We start from the raw sequence: 26153 nt of genomic DNA, 5'->3' as shown, positions 1-26153 counted from the left end.
CTAAATGTAATTTTTATTTCATTTGGTATATAACAGTGGTGACATTGTTCAGTGGAAATATGTCTTTCAGGGATCAGTTACTGCCAAGATTCCCATTATCAGTAGTCAGTGACAGATAGTGATTTACTGTAGGGAGTGAGGTGGTGCAGTGAAGCCTTTCAAGTACCACACATAAGAGCTGGAAGGGCAATTAGCACATAACATTGATATTGTTGCCTGTGCTGCATGTGCTTGAAAGCACCATGCTTATTAATATGACAAATGGCACATGCTATTGTAGTACTGTTGTGGGAGGGCTGAGGGTGTTAAATTCAAGTCTGTAGTTTGTGCTACCCACTGCGTTTTACACTGGGAATATTGTTTGGAATACACTTTTATGTTAATTGCAGTCACCATTAACTTGGCTTGGAGAATTCTGCAAATTCAGAATTCATGGAATGAAAGAGGTTTACTTACATTTCTGGGGGGTTGTTTCTTGTAGAGATGAATTTAGCATTATAAAACTCTTTACAGTCTCTCTATTTTTTTTCTTTTTTCATTAATGTATTCCTTCCAAACCTTTTCCCCCTCGTGTTCTAACCCAGGGATTTTTGCATTTTTTACTATGGAAGCAGTAGGGCATAATATCTCTTTCACTTCCCTCATAACTTTTTTCAATTTGTGCTCTAATTTGAGGAAGAATGTCCTAAATCAGATATACAGTGTAATTGCTTACTTCTTACCATAATGATTATACTAGAATAGCTTATATTTGTTCACAAAAAATTTTTTTCTTGCTTGACTGATGAGTAACAATTTTTGTTAGAATATTTTCGTAGCCCAAACAGGTGGTTTGGTAAATGCACTGTGGAAAGCAGGAGACAACTCTTTTGTCTTGCCTTTGAAGCCCCTCTGTTGCCATTGTCCTTGTTCTGCATGCACTGCTTCTGTGGAACTGTCAAGTTCTTGACTCTCTATACTTCCAGAAAAAAATGAAATGCGTGTTGTCTGCAGACCATATATGCATACCAGTTTAAATTTACAAGCACTGTTATTAGCCTTTTTCAGAACTTGTATTGGACCATTTGATAAATTTGAAAATATTTCATAATACCTAGTGTAGTATTTTTGTATGTTATATTTACAATAGCTAGTGAATTACATTAATGAAATAATTAATGATCTTAAAAAAATTAAATATAGTAAGTTAATTATTTTGACCCTAACAGCATTTTTCATAATTCTCTGTTTCTGCTTTTCTGATTTTCTTCTTGTTTTTATATTCCTAGAAAATGCATATTAGAGTATTAAACTGATAGGAAATTATTATCATAAGCAAGAAGCAAAATATAATTGGAATGTCACTGTAGTAGAGTTCAAGTGATTCTTCAAGAAACTACTTAGGAAGCTGCTTTTCTTTCTATGGTTATAATATTGCAGCGCAGTGCAGTTTTCCCTCCCAGTTTAAGTGAACACAGGATAAAGGCAGAATATATATTATGTTTGTAAAAGGACATCAGCTTCATCACATGATTATGGTGTCCTTTCTGCTGTGTCATGGTGCGTTATCTGTGCCCAGCTCATCATGTGCAATAATCACCTAATGGAAAAATTTCTTTGCACAATCGAATACTTAATATGCCTAATACTTAGTAATGACTTAGTGGAATAATTTCTTTGACAATTGAATGCAAAATTTAGAACATTATGTATTAAACTTACCTTTATCCTCAAAGCTACCCATGAAGAACATTCAAGCAGTGTATGAAAATGCAGTTACTTAACTTACAAAGGTGTTACTTCTGTTGTCAGGGCTGTTGGTTCATCTGTGTTCATGACTTCTAGCAGTCATTTCTGCCCAAAATGTGCAAATGCATCCAGAGGGGTTTTCAGAGACAGTTAAAAGCACATACAAAACATATCAGTATAGTCTTTCTATATGCTTATCGTACAAAAGATACATTTTTAAATTAAACATAAAAACATTCATAACTAACATTAATCTACATTATATAGCTATTTTAGATATGGGAGTTTAGACTGTGAGTGTGGTCACAGAGATTTTCCTAAGACTTTATTCTGACTCTCCAATTTATATTTAAAACAGGGTGTGTTGTATTTTTGGCCTTAATGTGTACACTGAGGTGTTCTTAGGAATAGAGATGCAGATGTGCAGAAAGGTCAGCAGCCCCACTGAGTGTCAGGATGTTTTTTTCTTTCCATTTTGCTTCATAACTATTCCAGTCTTGGCACACATCTTCTCAGGATTGAAATATTTTCACCAACAGCCTCTGTGAAGAGTGCAAATCTGCCCACAGCATATGAAGCATGAAGTTGTTGCATCAGTTCCCAATGCCAGTGCTTTTTGCTGCTTCTGACTATTAATTTGGAAGTAATCCATGTATTTTAATCCCTATCTCATCAGTGGAATTCCTCTTGAATAATTTCAAGATTATTATTATTCAAGAACCCTCCAAGCAAGGACACCAAGGATGTTTCAGGTATCAATCCGCTGTTCATATAAACCAGAAAAAAGCCTGTCTGAAATGGACAGAGTTCTTTCAGATAAGAAAACAGACGGCACCAGAAGCTGCCTCTCATCCTTTGCAGAAAGCAGTCAATTCCATCCATGTTGTCATTACAAATAGAGACAGACATGCATGGTATCCAGATGAGCTTTGGAAGTTTCTGCAGTTTTGCATGCTCTCAAGTACCTTTGTAATTATAAAATACAACAGTGAAGTTTTATTACGTCCAACAAAGCTTTGGTGGCAGGCTATTGCACTTACCAAGCTCTTAAAAACAAACAAAAGCTTATTTAGAATGAAACTTATCTAGGCTCAGGTGCTCTGGTGGTTGCAGGAGCTGGTGGAACAGCAGCCATCAAGAATAAGCCAGAAATAAAGTATCAAACTACTTGACTTAGGTGGAGTAATGAATTACTCTTCGAACATAATGTTTGCCGAGTTAAATTTTAGGATTGTCTAATAAAATATTACAAGACATTATTTGATAAATTGTCATCAGTTCTGGGATTTTGTGAGCGCTTTATTTCAAATATAAGGAAGAAGTTGCATATTCTCTTTCCTAGGGCTGGTGAATAACTGAAGCATTGCTGTGGGCATCTCTGTGCCCACCACTGCCAGTTACATCACTGCTTTGTTCCTGAGAAACCAGACACCTCAAGCCATGTGCTTGTTCATTGGTCATCATTTTTCTTCTACGCATTCCATCTCTCCACTGCCAATTACCTCTTTTCAGCCCTCCTGAAAAACACTGTGTTTTCACTCCAAACTCCCTGCTTTCCAGGCCTATCTGACCTCTGTGTTGTTGGCTAGAGCTGCAAGTCTGTTCCCTGAACAATGCATCACCAGTCTTGCACCCAGCAGAGCAAGTGCAGGAGCTGCTGCCTCGCACAGGAGCAAATTACTGCATTCAGCTAAGCTGCAGTAACTTGCTCCTGTGAGAGGTAGCGGCTCCTGGCTCCTCCCTGTACCTTTATTTCTTTCTCTGAGTGTTTCTTTCTGGAAGCCTTCTTCCATAATCTGCACAGCAACACTAGGTAGCCTGGAGGGAAACTCACAGCTACTTGGTGTACGAACCACTCAAAAGTGAATGTGTTCAGCTCTAGTTTGGGTGGCCCTGTTTGATAACCTCAGTGGATTTTCAAGGCAGCCTTTGAGTCTGAAGGGGTGGGCATTTGGGGTACAGATGAAGTTTTAGTGGTGTCCTCAAGGTACACCTCCGAACAAAATACGAAGGAACTCTTTGGCATCTGCTTTTCTGCTTTCACAAAATACTACTTAATGGCTTGGTGAGCATTGGTGGCTTGGTGAGCAGTGCCTGAATTTTTGTCAGTGTTATCTTGAAATCACAGGATGGTTTGGGTTGGAGAGGGCCTTCAAGATCATAAAGTTCTAACTCCCTGCCATGGGTAGGGACACTGCCCATTAGACCAGGTGGCTCAAAACCCTGTCCACTCATCTTGAACACTTCAGGGATAGATTCCTTCTCTGAGCAACCTGTTCCTGTGTCTCACCACCCTCACAGAAAAGAATTTCTTCCTAATACCTTGTCTAAACCTGCCTTGTATCAGTTTAAAGCTCTTCTCCTGTGTCCTATCATACAGGCCCTTGTAAAAAGTTCCTCTCCATCTCTGTTATTGCCCTCCACCTTTAGGTACTGAAAGGGTAATTCATCTTCATCTTAACATGTAATTTAGCAGGAACAGACTGTGTGTGGAGAAGAAGAAATGATCAGGCTTCTTTAAAACGTGCTGCCCTCTAAAAAGTCCATAGCCAAGGGTCACTGTTTCCCATGGCCAAAGGCAATAGGAAGAAGGCAATGGTGCTGGGAATGTCCCAGCCCCCAGACAAGGTCAGCTATGCTCAGGGAGGATGAACTCTGTGGTAGATCAGTTTCTGCTGCTCCCATTCTCTAATCCTTTGGTCTTCTCCAGCCCAGAGCTCCACCCCGGTGCGTTCCAACCCAGAGGGCTGTTTTTTCACTCCTTTATAGTTTCCTCATCCCGTATGTTCTGCATCCCCTGCCATCCCACAGTACCTTACTCCAAGTTTCCTTTTACCCAAATTCTTAGTCCCTTCCTGTGTTTATTTGCATTAGGGACCATCACATCAGTGTCGCCACCACACTTTTTGGATCACCTGGCCTGACCGTGCCTACTCTGATGATCAACTTCCCCCCACAAATAGCAGTGCCTGGCTCTTGCACCTTGGATTTGAAAACATTGTGTGCATTTACATCCCAGAAAAGACCAAATCTTGGGAAATTTAGTGATAATTATCTAGCAGCATTTTCTTGGTACTGGAAAGGCCTTTAAGACCTTGATATTATATTGTCAACACTCTGAAATGGTTTGTCCTGACACCTTTGGGGGTTTTATGTAGTTTTCATTGAAATACAACTCTGCAGTCCTAACAGGCATGTTGGGCTAGAGGTCTCCTCAGTTGGGTGTGTAGGAGAGAAAAGCATGGAGTGCCGTGTTACATACATACAGCACATCTTAAAGAACTACTGTTTCTTGGAGTCATGTTTCTTTCCTTCGATGTACAGTAAAAAAAAATGGGAATTATATGACTAATGTATTGAATGGAAGAGACTTCAAATAAAATATATGACAGTCTGTGAGCTAGGCAACTTTGTATATTGCTACATATTTTTAATAAAAATGAATGTGCTGAAGTGCCAGTAAACATTCATATTTTTGATGATTGTTTCTCATAATTTTAAGGTAATTATTTGAAGTGAAATTTGAAGGTAATAATTGTGCTGTGAAACTGTCATCACTGTTTTATATTGATTTTGGCCAACTACAATGTCCAACTTTTATCGGGGTTTAGCACTGAGTACTGCTGATGGTGTTTAAGAACAGAACTCTGGAATTGTTAAAACTAAGTAAGAAATAGAAGACTGACATTTAAAAGACATCATTGGCATATAAATGCTTATAACCAAACCTGCTTACCATTGGGAAGTCTTTAAAGGCTAAGGGTAATTAGTTGAGAGTATTAGGGGAGAATATCTGTATCAATTTGGACATGTTGACATTTAAAGTTAATATTAGGTACTTAAAGTACCTTACCACACTCTGGTATTGTGGTAAAGAACTCCAAGCCCCGCTATGTATAGTTTGAACTTTCTGACTGGTGGGAGGTACACCTAAGTGTTCTTTAGAGATCAGTTGTGCTGAGTTTCTGTGGGTGAGATGGAGTTTGGCACATACTCCTCTGTCTCACCCCTCTCCTCAGTGACACATGGCTTTTTGGTACTGCCACTGGTGGCTGCTGAGGAGATGGTAACACTCCTGCAGTAGCTTGGCTTATTCAGAGCCTCAGAAGTGACTCTTGTCACAGTCTGCTTACCTCTCCAGGTTCTTCTGTGTGAGCTCAGCCTCTGCAATACAGAGATTATGCTCATAAGAAAGACCCAGAGAAAAAAGAGCTTAGAGTTGTGGTGAGATTGGGTATTTTTTTAATTGCTCAGACCATTTAGGGGCATAAACCCCAGATATTTCAGAACGTTAAATTATGATCATATTGGGGTGCTCATTTCAACCTTCTTGAGTTCTTAAGTGGAAACTGACTACATGTTGGTGATACAATTTTGAACTACAGAACTCAAAAGGAATGTGTAAGCTAGAGAAAATAGAATGCAACCTCTTATTTAAGGAAGGGAGAGCTACAAATATCTCTATTCCCTAAAAATTTTCTTAACATTGCTTTTTGAAGTGCCATGTGAGTACAAATAAGAAGTTGTAAGTAAAATACTTCTTAGCAGAGGCAGTGAAAGATGAATGAATAGTAATCAGCTTGTACTGTGTCAATATCAATCTTATTAAGGAAGCCAAGTCTTGCAGTTCATTTGGCATGTACATCAGTGATAGCATCATAAAATTGTGTAGACAACTGGGGAGTCTTCTGGAAAGACCAGTATTAAAGTTCCCTGGATGCTTGTTACTTCTAAGTAAAGCATTCCTAAAGATTTCGATTTCTAATGGTCCTATATTTTAATCTGGTAAAGAAAATGTGAAGAAATTATCACATGGGAATTATCACACTGAATGTCTTCTCTTTTTTAAGGAAAATAGAAAGGATATTATAATATTTTAAGGAAATATACATTACCTTAAAATAGTAGAAATACAGCTAGTGTTTATTTTGTTTTTCTTTTCTGTCTTATAATAATCATGTGCAGTTCTTTGTATGAATACTTTGTTGCTTTAAGGTGCTTCTCTCTGAAATATGATGACCTACCTTTGTATCCTCTTTAAATCTTCCTTACTAATTACTTCCCATATGTTTCTTTCCATTTAGAAAACCATTAAATATTTTCTGATTTTGCTTTATAGCTCTAGGAGAAAGTTAGATCAATATGCTGGATTTCCCAGTTCCAGACACCTGAGTTCAGAATGAATTTGACTTACTGTGACTGAAAGTGAGCTCAGTGTCCTTACCCTGACTTACCTATACTGCTGAACCACTGCATAACTGTGCAAGTCTTCCTGATGGAGACTGGCACACTGATAGGGAAAGGGAGGAATCTATTTGCCTGTCCATACTGTGGCTGATACGGTCTGATTCTTACTGGTCTTTTCTCTCTTTGGGTATTTTTGTCAGTGCACTGGAAAATTTTATATACCATATCTAATTACAGAAAGGTTTTTGAAGAGTGATAGTTCAACACCTCTTCTTACTTAACTGTTTTATATGTGTGACTGTTTTGACTTTGTAATTTTGCTGCATTTCACCAATTCCCACTGTTGGTGAACCAGTTTAAAGCCATATATACTGTACTGTTGTCAGAACTTGGAAGAATCAAGATCATACTAAGGTGTGTATGTTCTGTGGGCTCAAAATTATTTACTGCCATCTGAGTTTCTGTTTTCTTTTGTTTATGAAAACAGGCCTGGCAATGGTGAGAAATGAGTTGAAAATGACAGGTGGCTTAGTTATAAAAAAATCTCAGTATGAATTGTGTGTGTGTATGCATATATATATATATATATATATATATATATATATATATATAGTTATGTATGCTTAATAATGTAAGAAAGACATCTCAGTGTCATTGCTTAAGCTGAGTGATACCTACATTTGTACTTATTTCTGGATATTTAATTTAATTCATATGTGGGGCCTTATTGCTAAAGGGAATGGGATGCAAAATTGAAAGAAAAAATAAAATAGCGAACACTAAATGAAAACTTAGAGCTACTGAAGAGTGTGATGGGTTTTCAATGTTCTCTTTAATCAAAACAGAAACTCTTTCCAGGGCTTGTCATCAAAAAAGTTCTCATTATTATGAAGAACTTGTATTTCAGTGCAATGCTTATGAGGCTCTAAACTGGAGGGAATGATTGTTGGGCCTTTGCTTAGCAAGAGGAACATTGTAATTATCCAGTCAGAACAGAACACTGCTCTCCTGCCCTTTTTGCTGGCCAGTGATGTTCTTGTCAGCTTGTTTGTAACAGCAGTGCCCTAATGCTCCTCTGGAATTTGGAGTTTATGTACTGATAGCACTGACTTGCACAGTATCTGCAGAAAGCAAAGTCTTTTCCAGAAGTGTGAATTTGAGACAACTTACCCATTGTCCCTCTGGATCACAGTGGTGTATGCAACAACTTTATTAAGACTTGAAGAGAACAGCAAGCACAAGCTGTATCTGGGGCTCTTTTTATTTAGCAAACCATTAGGCAATATTACAGAGATTCTCTGTTATTTCTCTGTTTGTAGTGATGTCATTGTTGCATTACCGTGCATACTTTTATGTACCTTAATCTGTTTTAACTCATGGGCTTGCTGCTTTGAATGTGTGTGTTCGTGATTCTTTTCTCTTGCTGTCGCTTTGTCTCTAATGATCTCTAATAAATAGAAAAGGCACATACCTGCCATTCTTCCTCATTAGTGAGTGGCACCCATCACAAAGAAGCCTATGAAATGATTTTGGTGAAAACCTGCTTGCAACATAAACATGAATTACTGGTGTGCACCCATCTTTAATACACATCTTTCCTTTTTTATATTACTTCAAATAGAATTGTGTGATCAGATTTGCAAGGGTAGCTCTTGCTATTGTGGTGAAGTTTGTTGCCCTGCTAGGCTTTTATTTTATTTAATTACTGCACATGCAGAAAAAAACTTTTGGATGTAAAGTGATATCTTAAAAAGATTCTTTTCATTTTTTAGGTTACTCACCCAGAATGTTGGTCTTCTTTATGTTGGAAACTTTGACAGACCTTTTGCACAAATTAAGGTATGATTGATAAGCTGGGTGGGAGGGGGCTATTTCAATTACTTCACTTCTGTATGATTTAGAGAACTTCAGGACTTTATGTTACCAATATAGCTTCAGGAAAAACAATGGGAATAGTGCTGATTTGGTTATGTTTACCATATTCTGGCTTTGCTTTTGATTTAATCTGTGCTCTTGCTAAAGAAGCTTAGTTTTTCCAATTATCTTTTGATTAATTTTGACTCTGGTTTAATTACCAGAAGGTTTTGTTGTCAGAGACATTTCAAAACTAAGCTACTTTTGAAGCCCTGCAGTTCTTTAAGTGATCCTTGACAGGGAAGACACTGCAGTAAAAAGCACAGATTGTTTTCCCAGTATTATTAGATTTATTATGAAAGACTCATACAATTGCTGGAAAATAATTTGTCTTTTATGACTTACTGTTTCTTTTTCTTCAGTGGAACTATAATAGCTTCATGTTTCTAATTGCCAGTTGCTAATTAGTCATTGCCATGTCACTTGCAAACAAAAATGTCTTACAAGAATATATGGACTGATTCTGATGAGTGTCATTGATATTTTCATTAGAACAAAGAGAGGGAGGCATTAGTATGTCAGCCATTACCCAGCAATGTGGAAATGTGGTATCTGTTTTAGAATGCTGAAGTGTTCCCATTCCTAGATTATACCTGTAATTATTACATATTCTGCACTCTTGGCTGCATTGCTCCCTCCTTCTTCTGCATATGCTTGTGCTTCAGAATTTTCAAAACCTTGTTTTTGTTTTACATCAAAATGAAACTTAATTTCTAAAACTCTGATGTGTTCTTTTGCCATCCCCAATTATGTTACTAAACAGTATTCCCAACTGTATCTAGCAAATACTTTTTATCAATTTAACCTTGGTATTGTATTAAAATTATTTTAAAATAAGAAATGAATGCTTTTCATCTTCCTACTTCCCTTTCTCTCATCTCCCGAGTTCCTGCACGTGTATAATTTAGTTTGGCTAATAACTAAACAATTAAAATGTTACTTGCATGAAGCAGCTTGCTAAAAGTTTCTTCAAAAATAACCTTGTATACTTTTGTTGATACTTCTTAAGACTAGTGCTTTTTTGAAAGCTTTGTAAAAGTTAACTGTTCTCCCATTCTAAATTAAGCTCCTTTTCTGCCTGCTCCCCATCCACTTATAAGAATAATAAGTAGCAAAATGAGAGGGTTTTTTCCCTGTGGCTGGGAAGAGTTTAAGTCCACTGGGTGGAAGTGAGAGAGGTGAATACCTCACTTGTTTCCTGCTGCTTGCAGTCAGCAGTGGTACCCCTCTTAATACTTTGGGCCAGGGAGAGACCCTTCTGCTCACAGGACAGCTGCAGAGATGCTGTACAGGTTTCAGCTGCAGGACTGAATGGCAGGCCACTTGCTTAGGGAAAGAGGGCACTAACAGGATAAATACAAAGCATGCAGACAGTTTCCTGCAATTTGCATGCAGGGTCTTCTCTTCTGGAAATGGTATCTGCATCCTGTTGCTTAATAGACTCAGTTGGACTCCCTCCCTCTCTCAGTGTGCTTGAGGGATTTTCCACTAAATTTTCAAGATACAAAGCCAAACTATCATTGTGAGTTAAGGTATTTTTTTATCTTTTCAGTCTATTGCCAAATTATTCTTTTTGGTTCAACCTAGCTCTTATGTCAAGAGAAGTGATGAGCAGTCATTCTCTATTCCTGATTTTCATCTTCCCCTCCACATTATACCATCTTGCATCCTCCAGACCACAGAAACTCAATCTATTTAATTGGTCCCAAAATCCAGCCTGTATCTCCAATCAATTTTTTTGTTTTACATACCCTTCTGTATTTCTACTGTTGCTATTTTTAGAGTAGGGGATGGCATGGTGTTGAAGATATGGGCACAGTAGCATTTTCTGTTGTGTCTGCGATTCTTTATAGATGGTACCATGCTTGTACCTGATATACAGTTATTTTGAGTAAGTTAATACTAGACTTTCTGGTAATGTATCACTGGTGTAGTCTCATCCTAAATGTTGCATTTGCCACAGAATAGGTTAAGTGGATAATCAAATGAATTTCAGTTGCTGCCTTTGAAAAACAAAGCCTATTTTCCACCTGATTGCTGGAGATGACATTGAAAAGTTTGAATGAGCTAATTCCACAAGCTGTACTCTATAAAATTGAACTTATATGTGAAGCTATGGGGATATATATGGGTGTACATTTGCACATTGTTGCTTTGCTTTGCTTTGTTCTGGTGCTAAAAGCAATGATGCAATGCTGAGCTGATTGGTGTGGTTTGTTATTACCTTCAACTGGGAAATAGCATGTAGTTAAAACAAGAAGCTTTTGAAATTGATGCTTCTCTCTGATTGCTTGAGATTCTAAAGGGATTTTTGCTGCATGGCAGCAGGAGGAACTAGTATGGAGTGATGGGGTCACAACTTTATAGAGATTTTCAACACCAAAAAAAAGAAAAATGGAGTAATAATTCACACTGAGAGTTGGTGGTGAAAAAAGTAAGTTTTTGTACTCTGCAGATGTACAATGTTCTTTCAGAACTGTTGACGCAGGTTTCTTTCATTCTTCCTCTAGCTCTTCTTCAGGTGTTTAACATGCTTTTGCTAATGATCTCATCAGTTAAAAGACCAGTGAACGACATAGGGTCCTTGAATATACGTAAGGCAGAGTCTTTATAACCTTTTAGTTCAAATATACTTTTACAGACTGTGTGATAGATTGGTCTCTCTTGTTATATAAATTACCCACTCACGTTCATTTGCAAACATCCCCAAGTATTACTTATTCTATTCAGATACAGCATTTTCTGCCAAATGTATGCATTAAGGAATGCCCCAAACCACTACAAGTCCTCTGCCAGTGTAGATTTATTACTCAAAGTGGACCATTATCAGACAGCAGTTCTTCTAGTGCATTTTAGTGCACTTTCAGTTGGACAAGTAGGAATGTTACCAGATCTTTGAAATATTCTTAGTAAACATATGAACTACCATGCTGGTACTCATATATTCATGTTTTGGTTTATGTGCATTAACAAAATTGCAAAAAGAAGAACTCCATATCAAATTATCTCTTCCCATAAGCAAGCACCTTTAGCTTTCTAAAACTGTGCAGGAGATAATTGCACCAATGACACAGGTCACTGGAGCCCGGGCTAGCTCACTGGAGGCACACCAGTGCTGCGCCAGGTGTGAGGAACTACCCCAGAGTAGGATTTTCTGGTGGCAGAACCTTTGAGCCAATTGCCCCAAAGTGTTCTCGGCGTCTGGGGTCAGGTAAAGGAAGTGAGGGAGGATCTCAGCTTCTGAGGTTCCAAAGAGTTTACTAGTGTTGGAAGGGTCAAGGGCAAAGTGAGCCACCCCTGTGTTCCAGATTGAATACGGGGACAGATCAGGGGGTGGGTACAAATAATTGACCATAATAATAATTGGTCACAGTGATGGACAGGGAAGGTACTGGAACAAGGGGCAGGGTTACAGTGATGGACAAGGAAGGGGTTGGAACAAGGGATGAGTAATGCCAAACAAGGTAGTTCAGGGGCAGATACAACTTGGGGATAAACAAACTGGGGAAAACATAGAGGTACATAGGAACAAACCATTATAACAATAAACTGAATAAAATAAACATGCACCACAGCACACTATCTTCTTTAATGATGAAGAATTGTAGATGGCAATTCTGGAAAAAGAGTTTGAAATAGTAATGTCTCTTCTAGGATGATTTTTCTATGTCTTTCTTATATCAATAATTCATTAATATATATTAATATTTATGATTCTGAGACATAGCTGAACTGATAAGAGTAACTGAAATTACCTGATCCTCCTCCTCAACTTGCTTTCATTGGTATCAGTGGTTGTGCTTGATAGGTGTTGGATATGTGTATTTCATTATGCAAGAGGAAATGTGAATTATTCACTCCTGAAACTTTTGAATCTTGCATCTGGTAGCAGATGGATATAAAAAATGGGAAAAAAAGAGTTTTCCTGGCTAGAGGGATCTACCTGGAACTTAACTTTTCTAATAATGTGCAAATTTATAGGTATTGCAAGATTTTTTATGTTGCTGCTTTGAACAGCTTTTATGATAGAACATTTATGTTTTTGCACAGTGTTTGTGATTATGATTACAGGGTGATATTTAGTGAGTTTCAGTAAATTCAGTGACTTATATAAATGATAACTGTTTCAGTCAGCTTATGAGACAATTAATTATTTCAAAATTCTGCCATGGTAATAGTTTCTCTTTTTTTTCCAGGGAATTGTTCTTTAAGGTTATATGGAAAGAATCGATTTAATAGATGGTAGTTACTTTTAATAATTTAATTCTGTTTCTAAATAAAATTATTCTAATAATATTCAATTATTATTGAATTCTAATGTCCAATCAATAGCAGTGTAGAACAGTTTCACCATAAATGTTTGCTTTTAGTATCTTTTCCCATTTAAGCTATGTTCATAGTAGTAATAGTAGGGGTTACTGTCATACACTTCTGCTTTCTTTTAAAGACCTCTGGAGCAATGCAATGCAATTGCAGCTTTCTTTGAATCTTAATTGGTTGTATTTATTAAACATCTCTTGGAAATTTGATTAAGTGAAAAAGGTTGTTGTAAGTGATAATCTTGATCAAGAAGATAAACTATTGTCATCAGCTAGAATTAACTGACAAGCTTTCTTTTATCTTTTTTCCCTAAATATTGTTACTACTTTTTTGGCTAACAAGAAAGCTGTTAAAGCAAAAACATTATCATAGAAATTTTGTGTTTATTAGAAGTAACTAAATCAGTTTTCCCACTGTACATAATAATTGCCCATAATAATGGAAGGGAATGTTACTGGGCTTTTATGACTCGTTGTTTGTAAACTTGAGATTTGATCAATGTAGATTATAATGAAAAATTAGATATACTATATGCAGTAATTATATTTATAAAGAAAATCATACTGCTGAATTAATTTATTAGGATTGTCAGTTTTTGCAGTTCAGTTCCTAGTAGCTTCTGGGGTTAGGGGAAATGGTTCAGTACTCTGTGTTCTCCATTATTAATAAGTAATGAAGCTTCTAGCAGTCTTTACTATGAGCTAATGACTAGTTTCATTTTTTTTGCTTTCTTAGCACATTAAATTACCATTTAAATAAAGATTAATTGCTACTGTTTTATTTTTAGTATTTTTAAGAGTAGTTATTAGAAGTTTCATAGTAAGTACTGCTTTGTTCAAAATAGGATTGTTCGATTTGATAGAATATAAGGAAAGTTACATTGAAAAGAATATTTTGAAAATAATAATGTGTTCTTAGTATTTTGTTTTTTATTATAGGATCCCAGTGGAAAATTCTAAGTTTTAAGTTTGCTTCTGGGGAATTTGCTGCTGTAGTTACAGCAGTCTTGCTGTCAAGAACTAGCAAGGAATCAAGATCTCTGCTCTGACCTGCTCCTCAATAGCCCTAATCTGAGATTTTATTAAACTTGAGTACAGAGTTGCTGGTTGCTGAAACAGCTAAGCTGACCACCTATGCTCCAAGAATGTAGTTTGGTTCTAAGCTATTATTTGTCCAACTGCCTCAGTTTCCCTTGGCAAATATACTTTTAATTATAAACATGGTAAAGCATAGTAAAGTTCTGCCAGAGAGAGGCCTTGAAGCAGGTGATCACCCCAAAATAATTCCTTTGATCATATCAAATCAAAACCTGTAGACTCTCCAGATACAAATCTATCCACCTGTACTTTAACATCTGCCAGCAGCTTCTCAGTACCTCAGAGAATTTACTGTAATGTTCCCAAGAGCTGAGACCTCTTGAACGTAGTTGCCTTACCTTCGTCCAGACACACAGGCTGAACTGATGTCTAAGAACCAGATCAGACAATTCATCACTCCTTCTGCAATGTCAAACCTCTGTAGTTGATTACTGAAATGGTTGGCCACAATTTACCAAATAATCCTGTCCTGAAGAAGGAGGAACAGGAATTAATTTATGGTCTTGGTGCTCTTAAGAGCTTATTTTTGAGGTAGGGTAAGCTGCTGATTTCTCAACTGAAGATGGCATGTTTTTCTTCCCTAAGTGATAATGACTTTTACTCCAAGTTAGTGATCCCAAAGCTTGGGATACCCTTGTTTAGGGTGCAGGTCTTCAGACCACTCCAAATTTAGGGAGAGAATTAGTCCAACTTTCACCACACAATCAGTTGCTGTCCAAACAGAGCTGCACAGTAGCAGTGTGGTCTGTAAAGCTTTTAGTAAAAAATGTTTAAAAGTTTTCCCTTTGAGCCTGTTGACAGCCACTAAGAGTATGTTGGTGTCTTAATTATTTAGTGCTTTGCTCAGTGAACTTGTGTACATAGTCATAGAGGTTTTTGTGCTCACTACCAGAACATATAGTAGGGCAAAACAATTTCTCATTTATCATGGTCAAGTCATAACCTGAATTTTGTTTTTGTAGCCTAACTCTCCATTTTACTGTTTTGTGCTGTTACTGTGTTTTATGTGATGTGAAATGCCATAGAATATGACCTAGGGAAATCATGTCTTCAGCTTGAAGATGGTACAGCCCTAGAATCTCTGAAGTGAGATGTTCCTGAGAAAACAGAAATACAGATTTATCTGTAAGTGTTTGTTTCTGGTTGTTCACGTTGAAGACAAGTAATTTCAAACTGAAAGAAACATCACTGGATTGAACAGGGAACTGTCAAATTAAAGACAAATAGCTCTAACCTTCGTTAGCTTAGCAAGTTAGTGTCAGAGAAGGATTGTTTCATCTTTTTATTAGCAGAGTTAACATGAACAGTGAGGGAAGAAAAACAGGAGAAGATTATTTTTGGCTAGGAAAGTAACGATAGGACAGCAAGTGGGATATCCTGAACAGAAATAATTTTGTTCTGAAAGCTAAATAATGTTTTGAGAGCTACAGATCTGGATCCAACTTCACTGGGAACAAATACCTTGACAGTGTTGAGAAGGACTGTGATAATTACATGATTTGGTGATTGTGAAAGAAGAAGATAAAATCCGGGTAGTCTGAGTCCCTGCATTTCATTAAACACACAGAATGAGGATAAAGCTGTATAGTCTACCTCTTCTGAAGTTCAAACTGCATCTTTAGGACAAAGTAATCAACATTAATCCTATATACTTACTATTGTTAACAGTCTTCCAAGAGAACTGGTGGGTGGCTCTTTGGTTTTATAGAATTCTGTGGTATGTTACAGCAGGATTTTCAAATCCTCTTGCTACTTGTAGAAGCTGTACTGGGCATGATTGGAATTGCAAGTATTGGGCTGTTGAGAAACTGTGTAAAGAAATCCCTCTCTTTGTTTTTATTATTCTGTCTTTTGTGGTAACCACCTATACTTGTGTGCCATACAGAAGTCAACACATGGCAACAGTTTTAGCACCAAAACTTTTAAAAATAGGCTGATGGAGAGATAATGTTTCAAAATAAATTTCTCAATATAGTGGGAATTTAGGTTTTTTTCCTAATGTTTATTGGTACAAGATGACAATGTACAGTCTTCTCATGGGAAGTCATATAATGCCGAGATAATGCTTTCTGGAGCCTGAATCTTTTCCACTTACTCCTTTCTTCTGCACTGTTTCCACATCTGCAAGGTTCTCTGAGATAGATGAAAAGTTACCTGGCATAGGGTTGTAGATTGTATTTGCCTTTGGCAGGAATGATGAAAGGTTTTACATTAAAGATAAAGTTAATAATTCTCAGCAGCAAGATGGTTTTCAGGAGGACTCCCTAGGACTTGGAGTGCACTTTGTGGAACTTAAGAGTGTTTAGACACCTTGGAATCTTCTATCCCAAGATCCAGATGCCTTTCTTTGTGTCCTAAACAGTAATCTGAACATATTCAGTAACTAAATTCTGAATTCATGAGAGCAGTAACAGAATCCATGGAGGTTCTGCCCTACCCACACAGTTGATATCTTGTAAAGAAGGTGGGGGAGGTGCTAGGGAGAATTTACTGAACTAACAGCAAGTTAGAAAATGTAAGGTGCTAGCAAAAAACCACCAACTGCTCATTCCTAAATTATATGTTTGTTAAACGTGGCAAATTTAGCTCATTTGGAATAAAAGGCACTTTTGAACCGTTACTTTGAGAATTAATTAGGAAAGGAAAAAAAAAAGTATATTGTTTAATTCTTTATCCCTTGACTTCTTCCTTACCTTTCTCTACCTTTTGATGCTGTTTGTTACAACTTTTCTCAATCATACTTGCTTCTCTTAAGGACAAGAGGTCCTGACTGCCTGTGTGTTTCTACAGATCCTGGAATATTAGAGCTCTCAGTCCTGCCAGTGAATTTTAGACACCAAAAATATAAATAAATTGTAATATAGATTTGCATTTATATTACAGTAAAAACCAGAATACAGTGAGCATATTTGTTCTGTGTAGACATATTAAGGAGCAAAAAAAAAAATACTTATAAAAAAATCTAGCCTTAGAACTGGTGATGTAAACAGAAAGAGAATAACTAAAAAATCTGCATTAGCACTGCAAAAACTGAAGCAGTGATTTTGTGTGCTGTCACAATTGCTGCCCCTAAGAATAAAATGTTAATGAGCTATAATTTATAAATTCACTCACTTCTGATGGATCTGCCCCCATTTTGCTTTTTGTCATGATTATAGCTATGAATTCACTTAAAAAAGAATATTACCTCTGCAGTTTTCTCTTGTTGCTGCCAAAAAGATAGAATAATAGTGTTTTTCGGGGGGGGGCGGGAAACAGGTTTTGTTATTTCAGCTCCTAGTCATTTTTAAAAAAAATAAATCCAAGTTTGTTCTTGGCAAACAAGGGGTGAATTAAGCCTTCGGAAAAGTTAAAATAATAGTTAATTGATAGCAGATCATAATTTATTGGGTGTTTTTTGTTGTTTTCTATTTATCTCTGCATTAGCTGTGTAGAGAAAAAAAAAGCCTTCAACTGCTTTTTGTGAGTATTGTAAAAATGAACAGATTGCAGTTTTTTCAAGCCTTCCATTTCCTGGGCTTACAATTGCCTCTTAGCAATACAAAATCAGTATGATCTTACCTCATTTCTCAAAAAGCTTAGAAAAACAAAGTGCTGACAAAGGAACCTCGATGAGTTCGGGAGCAGCAAATTTAGTCAGGAGCAGCAAATTCAGAGTTGTTCATCGGGGGCAGAGCGAGCTAGAGTCTTTGGGTGGCTGCACAGCAGCTCTGCAGAGCAGCACCCCAAGGTTCCAGTGGCCACAAGTGGAGCTGATCCAGCCACGTGCTGTGACACTGGGACAAGCCAACCACACCTTGGGTTGTCTTAGCCAGGGTGTTGTCAACAGGTCGAGGAAGGTCCCTGTTCTCTGTTCAAGTGTTTCTGAGAGTCATCTGAGATAACTGTGCACAGTTCTGGGCTGCCTGGGGCATGAGAAGCCTCTGGAGTCACCCCTGTGGGGGTCATGGCAAAGGGATGAGCATATGGCCTGTGTGGAGAGGTTAAAGAAATAGTGTTTGTTTAGAAGAAAAGGGCACTAATTGCAATTCTCCATCATCTAAAGTGAGATTGCAGAAAAAAAGAAAGACACTTCCCAGAGATGCCTGGGGAAGGACAAGCAGGAAAATTCCAGTTGAATGTAAGAAAAATTTTGTATGGAGGTTGGTTGGGCACAGCAGCAGGTTTCCTGAAGACACTGTAAAACCTCTGTCTGTGGAGATTTTCAAAGTTTAACTGGAAGAGACCCTGAGCAACCTGACTCATCTTTGAAGTTAACCAGCCTAGAGCAGGAGGCTGGATTGGGTGTTGGGTGGGTGTCCCTTTTGACCTGAATTTTTCAGGTTCTGTGATATATTGCAGTATAGCTGTCACTGCTATGAAACTTAACTAGTTCATAAGGATATGTTATTGGGAAATTTTAGAGTTGGATGTTTCTGAACCTCTACTGTTACTGATTGAATAGAGCTTAATTTCAATCTGTAATATGAGCATACAGTATTCCTGTCTGTTCTTCCTTATCTTTTCCAATGGCTGTGACCACAACTTGCATAATACAAGGCTTTCAGTACTTCCATTCTTAGTATCTTGGGATTTTTCCTGTTAAATGTTTACCTTGAAAGTGTCTGCTTTTCTCGTAATACAAAAAGTACAAAAAGATGTGCCCTTTTTCCATTAAGAGGTAGAATTGCATTATATTCCAGAGATCCTATGGTCCTCTTTCAAAGAACATGCTGTGTTTTCTTCACTAAAATCTTTATTTAGTAGAAGAAAGATGGGTGTTTTACTTTGAAGTCATTCTGCAGCTGTTTTCCCATAATGACGCAGTATGGATTTTTTAATGGAGTATGCGGTGTATGCTGAAAATAAAGCATCTCTGGCTTAATCTAAAAATTTGTGAGTTTAACTGGAGCTGAGAGAAGCTGGTATTCTCAGGAATATCTCTAAAACTCAAGAGGTTTATAGATTGTTCAGAGCCATGTAACTAATTTTAAAAGAAATCTAGCAAAGAAAAAAAGAAATTCGAAGTGGCAGCAGTAGCAGCAAAGCTCAGGAGTAACGGGCTGGAAGAGCAGCCCATGAGTAGCTGTTGGATATAAATGAGCCAAGAGACTTTGTAAATGTGTGAAATGGGGTTTAACTGCTGTGCATTAGTAAGGGAAAAGGGTGTGTAACAGCATTAGAATACAGGACACCTGAGGAAACAGCACTTGTCTATATGCTAGGAGGTCACAGTCATGCTATCTAACATTCATACCTTCCCTTCCCCTACAGTCTTATGTGCAGTCCTGTTCCAGGAGCAACACTGACCCTTTAGGAAAAGCCTCCGGAATTAATCCCCGAGACCATTAGTATTTTTTTCTTCAGTTGTTTTGGTTGGGGTACTTCTGTCATACTACCCACAAGATTAAGCCAAAAAACTGTTTTTTACACACACATTAAAGAAGTTTGATTTGGAGTTTTCCCATTTCCTTTTGTTTGATAAGTAATGAGATTTGAAATTGGTAGACTATATATGTGCCATGAGACTTTAGTGTGCTTTTTTGTTTGTTTGTTTGTTTGTTTGTTTTTGGTTGGTTGGTTTATTTTTTTTCCTCAGCATTCCTTTTTCTGGAATTCATTTGCTTTCTTACCTTACTGGTAATTTTCCAAGTATTTACCATTGACCCCCTACAGATACCATTCTGAGAGGTACAGTCTTACAGAAAACTGGACTTTCAAAGTAGTAAGTAGATTGTTTTTATGGTAGTTTTTCTATGCCCAGTGGTATGGAAACATAGTGATGAATGTGAGCATTAGGACATGCAGATTATGTCTCATTATAATAACACATTAATAGACAGTTTATTTTCCACTTTGAAAAGATGGCAAAACAAAAGGCTTAAGCTCTGTTTCTGAACCATAAAGTTATTGCTCACTATCAACTAAAAATTGCTTAGAAGGATCCTGGAAATGAAAGGTTTGTTTTAGCTGTAGATGTGCATAGATATTGCAGATATTTCTCATCTGCTTTGCTTTGAGCCTTCATACTTGTCACAGTGGAATAACTGATCAGGTCATTGTAAAACTGCCAGATTTCTTGTGCTGTAGTGCAAGTTGTGCTTTGCTATTGTTGTTTTCCTCTTTGTCACATTGTTCTTTCACAAGCTTCAGTGTTTGAGAGTGTTCTGGCTCCCATACATGGGTGATTTGGGGTTGGCAACATCTTTTATTTTGCTTTCTTATGTTTTACAAAAATCATCTGGCAGAGAGAATGATTTGTCCGTGGTGATTTTAAGCTCTTGAACATGGTAATTTGTTGCTGCAGCTGTTCTTCTGTTATAACTGCATTGTCAAACCTGGTTTGGGTGTGCCTCTGCACATAGAGAGTGTAATTTGTTCTGAATAATTGAGGATACCTTGATGACAGCAGCTGTTTGAGGCCAGCTCCTATGCTTGACTGAGTGGCAGTAGGGACTTTTTTTTCCTTTGATGCAGACATCTCCACGCTTAGTTCCCATGAATGTGATTGCATTTGCATTTTCTTTAGACTAGAATATAATAGTCACACAGTATGGCAGTGTGCTTAAGTTTCTTGAAGTTTTGGGCAATTTAGGAAACTTATTGTAGATAGCTGTTTTCTCAGAGAAAGTAGTGTCCTAAATTTGTGTGTCTTTATTGTTTCCATCAGAAAATACTTATTTTGTACCGTATTTGTGATCATAAGTGTTTCTTAATTAATCTATTTAGATTTCTGAAATAAATTCTCTTTTCTTTCTCTATTAGAGGCTTTTGTTGGTAGTAGAGTCAATTGAAATAAAGGCAGTGGGATGGATAACAGTCAAAGAGAAAGAACAAATAAAAAATCGATTCTAAGTAAAATTACAAATATCTAACTCTATTAGAAATTAATTCTAATTGAAAGGGGCAACAAAATATGTTTTAGGTATTTTTTTACTATTTCTTAGTTGCTTATTGTTTTAAAGAATGAGAACATCAGCCAAGATCAGGCTTGAGGGGGGAAAAGAAAGCAAATTGTTACTGTACAGTTTATGGGCAGAGAGTATCTAAATTTATTAAGCTTTTTAGAGGTGAATTATTTTGAATCTGAACTGAACAAATGAGGTTGAACTTGATAAATGAGCTTGAACTTGTAGTACCTCTGCGAAATGCAGATGATAATGTCTTTAAAATAAATTACTCATGAATAAATCAAGATGTTGAAGTTGCAAAGGGTGAGAGATGGTATAATAGGGAAATTCTTTGACTAGGAAATTGTTTCTGAGACCTTTCTTTATAGTATATGTAAAATGAATAGTGAATATCATGAATGAGAAATATTTTAAATGTCAGGTACTGATAACATTGGAGAAAAAGAAGTTGATGGCAAAAATTATCGTATTGAGAGGTACTGTGCCTGGTTTAGGGCTAGTAAAAGGCAAACGCAGATTAAATTTAGATAAATGAAAAAGAATAGGACTGCAAACAATAACACAGAGGTAGAAGAAATATCAAATGAGATTATTATGCAGGATATCAGCTTTGAAAGGAAACGGGGTTGTAGATAATATCCTGTCTAATTAGAATACCTATAAAGAAGGTCATGTGATCTAATTTCAGCCACCACAGACCCTGCCGGCTCCTTGCATAGGTGCTGGAAAACAGTTGAATCCAAGGGTGAGTCAGGGATCCTCTAAGAAAAGTGCCTGATGGTTCACTCACTGAATCTTTCAAATGGCTTTCTAGAAGTGCCAGTCTCTCCCTGTGGATTACATACAGAAACTAATTCCTAAATTTTAGGTGACTAATGTAGTTACCAGAGGATTATAGTTACCAAAGGTGCAAATACTCGTCTTGGCTTTTGTCTCTGGACTTTTCCAAATATGAGATTAAAAGCTGGAGAAAAAACACATTATACAGCTGTTTTAACTGGAAGTGAGCACTTCCAGTATAGTATTCCCCACAGACAAGTCCTGTAGCTTAATTGTCACTTCATCTACTGGTAATTGATTCTCAAATATCCGTTTTTTCCATTATTTCTATCCTAAAATAAATGTCTTCGAAACCAGGTAAGTCCTGCAAGCTTAGATGAGAAAGTTGGTGGCTCTTAGAGAAGGTTAGCAAATAAGGAGGAAGATGTAACTAGACTGGATTATGCCCATTAAAGACTGGCCTGTAGGCAAAAAGATGAGATTTCATACTAGAAAAAGTAGAAGGATGCTGATCTAACTAAGGAAATTATAAATAGCACCTGTACAATTAAAAAAAGTCCTTGATATCTACAAAGAAGTAATCCTAGGGGAAAATGAAGCTGTACATAGACATTAACTCAGGTAAGATTATTTATTTTTTAATTCTTAATTTGTTCTCTATTTGTACAATTTGCAGTAAAATGTTTTAATGATTTCTTCATCAAATTTGGTTTCACAGTTCTCATTGCAAGGGTCACATATACCTTTCCTTGGCAGTTTTCCAGAACGGTTATAGTATTTGTAAAGTTTCACATTTGAGAGAGAAATGTATATTAAAACTCAAGTGACTAATAGTGATGCAGTGTCTTGTTATGTAATGGTCAACAAAACCATTATTCATTTACTTTTTATTTGACAGTAGTAAAGGCACTGCAGTTTTATCTTTCTAGCATGAAGTGAGAATAAAAGTGAAGAACACCAGAACTCAGTGGTGCTATTATATTTCAGCAGATTGAAATTTTCAAAATGCCACTTCTGCTTCTCTCCAAATGAAAAAAAGTTTGATTGTAGAGACAATAGCATATTATATCTTTGGAGAGAGTTCAGAAATATTTGAAAATATCAAAGATGTGGCAGCATTGTTAGAACCATTGTACAGAGACTTTATAAGTATTGCTGAGCACTGTAGATGTTTTCATTTACTGGGAAGGGAGCTGTAAATAAGCAGTATTGCTTTTTATGTTACTAACTTCAGTGAGTTACTGTTTAATTGGTATACAGAAAAATTTCTGCCAGTGAGTTTACAACCAAATGCTATAATGAAATGTCACTTCTTTTTAAAAGGTGTTACTTTCCCTTGATTAGCTGAAGTACTAAATCCATTTCAGTAAATGAATCTATTGATTTTAGCTTAATGTGTTGCAATAAAAAATATTTGAGCATGTTCTCAGTGGTAGATTCATGAGATGCCATGCTGGATTCTGTACCGGCAGTGATGTGAGATTTTTCTCCATTTTTCATGCATGAAGTAGTGAAGTCAACCTTGTTTCAGAACAGAATTAATGGCCTGGGGTCTGCTGGATGCCAGTTGTCTCACTTAACTGTGCAGAAGCCATCCATGGACTCTCACTGGATCAGGCAAGACCCTGATGGTGCTTTAAGCGGGAGGCAGTGAGGCTGTAACCAAACAGAGCTCTTGAGCCCCTTGCCCCTTGCAGAGGTGGTTAATATTGACCATGGTCCTCACTGCCTTGAGGAGCTGCCCATTGCCTGCATGTTCCTGCTGCTCCACACAAGAAATAAAACGCCCCGTTAGTCTTGTACATTAACCTACCCAGGTGTAATTTAACAGAAATACACACACGTGCAACCCAGCTTCTGCTTCATTTCGTTAGTGGGTCATGGTTAGCCATGCTTCATTGGTGATCGTTGCAACAGCAGATTAACTACATGTTGTAGCATTTCTTTTAAACCTACCTGAGGTGTAGGGAAGAGGGTGATCTGTAGTAGAAGCAATATAAAGGAATATGCAAAAGCAGGATTAGAGGCAAGAATGTTTTTGTCTTTTAGAAAATAATGCAAGGTACAATTACTGCATTTTACTACATCATTACATTCTACCTGTTACACTTTGGATACCATTAATGCGTAGAAAGGGGTTTCAGAATAATTTAACTTCAATAGAAGGAAAGGAAAGGACATCTCTAATTAATTTAGAAGGACATTGATAGACCAGTGAGTCAGGTTTAGGATTTACAATTCTGAAGTTAATGCTAATGCAAACATTAAAGCAAACAGACCTTGAATTACTTAATTACTACCTTGTTAATATTTCATTCCGAACTTTAAGGAAAAATCTGTACTAACTAATTACTAATTAGTAATTAGTGCTAGTAGTTACAGCAGGAAACTACAAACCAAGACTTTTTCATTAATTTCCCCACTGTGTGCACTCTTGCCTAACAAATCAACTCCCTTTTACCTTGGACTTCTCAACTGCAGAATTGCATACCTGAAGCTTTTTTATCTAAAACGTGCTAATGAAATGAGTTTACATTACAAGTTATTTATACACATTACAAGTGTGTAAGAATACACTTTGAGATTGTTGGATAGCAGGTTTAGAGTTGCCATTGCTGTTACCTTGTTTTTCTTTCTCTTATCTCTGTTTTTCTAGGGAAGAGCATTTAAGGATTTGTTTTTTCCTGGATGGAATTGTTAGTGTCACTGACTGTCTCTAGAAAGGGCTTATGATGTTACTTGAAATGCTATTACATCATGTGAAGAGCAAAACAAATGTTTTTAGCTGTATTTGCTAGGGAACTAAAGCTGTTTTGGTCCTGGGCCTTAGGTAGGAGAGGACAGCAGCTCAAACACAAGTGTAGCACTTGAGCAGAGCAGTCAAATTAAGCTCAGGATCCTGGGAATTTAAGAATTGGCCCATGCAGAGATCTTTGTGGAGGACAGCTTTATGACAAGGGTTTTCTTGGAGACATCACATGATTAGAAAACTCAAGAGACTTTCCTTGGCTTTGCTTGCCTTAGCTTTTGCAGACCAAGTGGGTGAAGTCAGTTCATGAAATAAGAATGAAGACTAAATGTTGTTGCTTGTTTACTTTGTTATTGATCCCACATATAACAACAAAATGTGTGTACAGAGCCATGAAAACTGTGCTCATGTACAGTGGGCTTTCCCAGTCTTCCTATCTTTCAGGGCTTTGGCAGGACCAACTATTAAAACATTAATTATTTCCTGTTATCAGCACTCACCATTCAATGTTGCAATCCCTTTTAGCCAATAGTGAAACAAAAACTCAGATACAGTCCTTATTCATTTGGCTGGAAACACTGCTGCCCAAACAGACCAATAAGTTTATAGGTTTCTCCACCATATCTTGCAAAATCCATTGTTTCTTTTATAGCCAGTTGTGACACTCAAAAGTCCATGAATACTGTCCATTGCTCTGCCTCTTGATTTCTGCAGTCTGTGTTGCCCCACCCCACATCCATTACCATGATGTCCTGGTAAATCTGGCTCACAAACTCTGCAGACTCATTACTAACGAGACATGGAAAGGAAAGAGGAGTTTGCAATGAAAGGTAAAGCAGTAAGAATCCCTCTGTAGCCTCATTTATCGACAGATTTGTGCCATTGATAGATTAGCCCTTGCTTACCTTTCTTTCAGCTGACTGACCTCATCAGCTGGCAGGCACCCTAAAACCATTTGCAGTTACTGAGCCACGATTAACTTCCCTGTAGAGCCTCCTACATTCTGAAGCCCTACAGTGATCAAGAAGACCTGTGTGCTTAGATACTAGATTGTAGGTCAGATTATACATCATGTCATTAATTGCTTTTGAAGAAGAAGGAAAAAGCTTTCTGTGTCTTAAGCCTCAAAGCCAGTTAGGCTTTGAAGTTTAAAGGAAACCATTCAAGAAAGGGGAGGGAGTTCATGCCAGCTCAATGCTATAAAGGAAGATGAGAAGTGGGTTAGGGCAGTTGACTTTCGCTACAGCACTTCCTTTGATCAAAGCTAATTTTTGAAAGTCTGCGTTAAGTCAGCAGCTATTAATCTTTTTGTTGTGGTGTATTATCTGTAATGGGGAAAAAAAGAGATTATTTTCCTTCTAATTGAAATCTTAAAAGGATGAAAAATTCCTAACATGACTTTTGCTGCTTTTTTTCTGAACACATCTTTGCTTTATTATTTTGATGTCATAGCACTGCTGAGATTATTTTTGTTGTTGTTGTTATCAT

The 26153-nt window shown here is 37.1% G+C and overlaps 1 protein-coding gene across 2 annotated transcripts in view; it reads left to right on the top strand.

The window, feature by feature from the left end:
- Positions 1 to 26153, top strand: part of RNGTT (RNA guanylyltransferase and 5'-phosphatase) — a 171021-nt gene that overhangs the window by 128318 nt on the left and 16550 nt on the right. For both annotated transcript variants that reach the window (XM_062489870.1, XM_062489868.1), the window contains one exon: positions 8688 to 8754. In XM_062489870.1, coding sequence (XP_062345854.1) covers positions 8688 to 8754 — 67 coding nt within the window. The remainder of the gene's footprint in view (positions 1 to 8687; positions 8755 to 26153) is intronic.

Source organism: Cinclus cinclus, chromosome 3 (genome assembly GCF_963662255.1).
Source record: "Cinclus cinclus chromosome 3, bCinCin1.1, whole genome shotgun sequence".
Taxonomy (NCBI): Eukaryota; Metazoa; Chordata; class Aves; order Passeriformes; family Cinclidae; genus Cinclus; species Cinclus cinclus.
The sequence above is the reverse complement of the archived record's forward strand: the minus strand, read 5'-3'. Positions and strand labels throughout refer to the sequence as shown.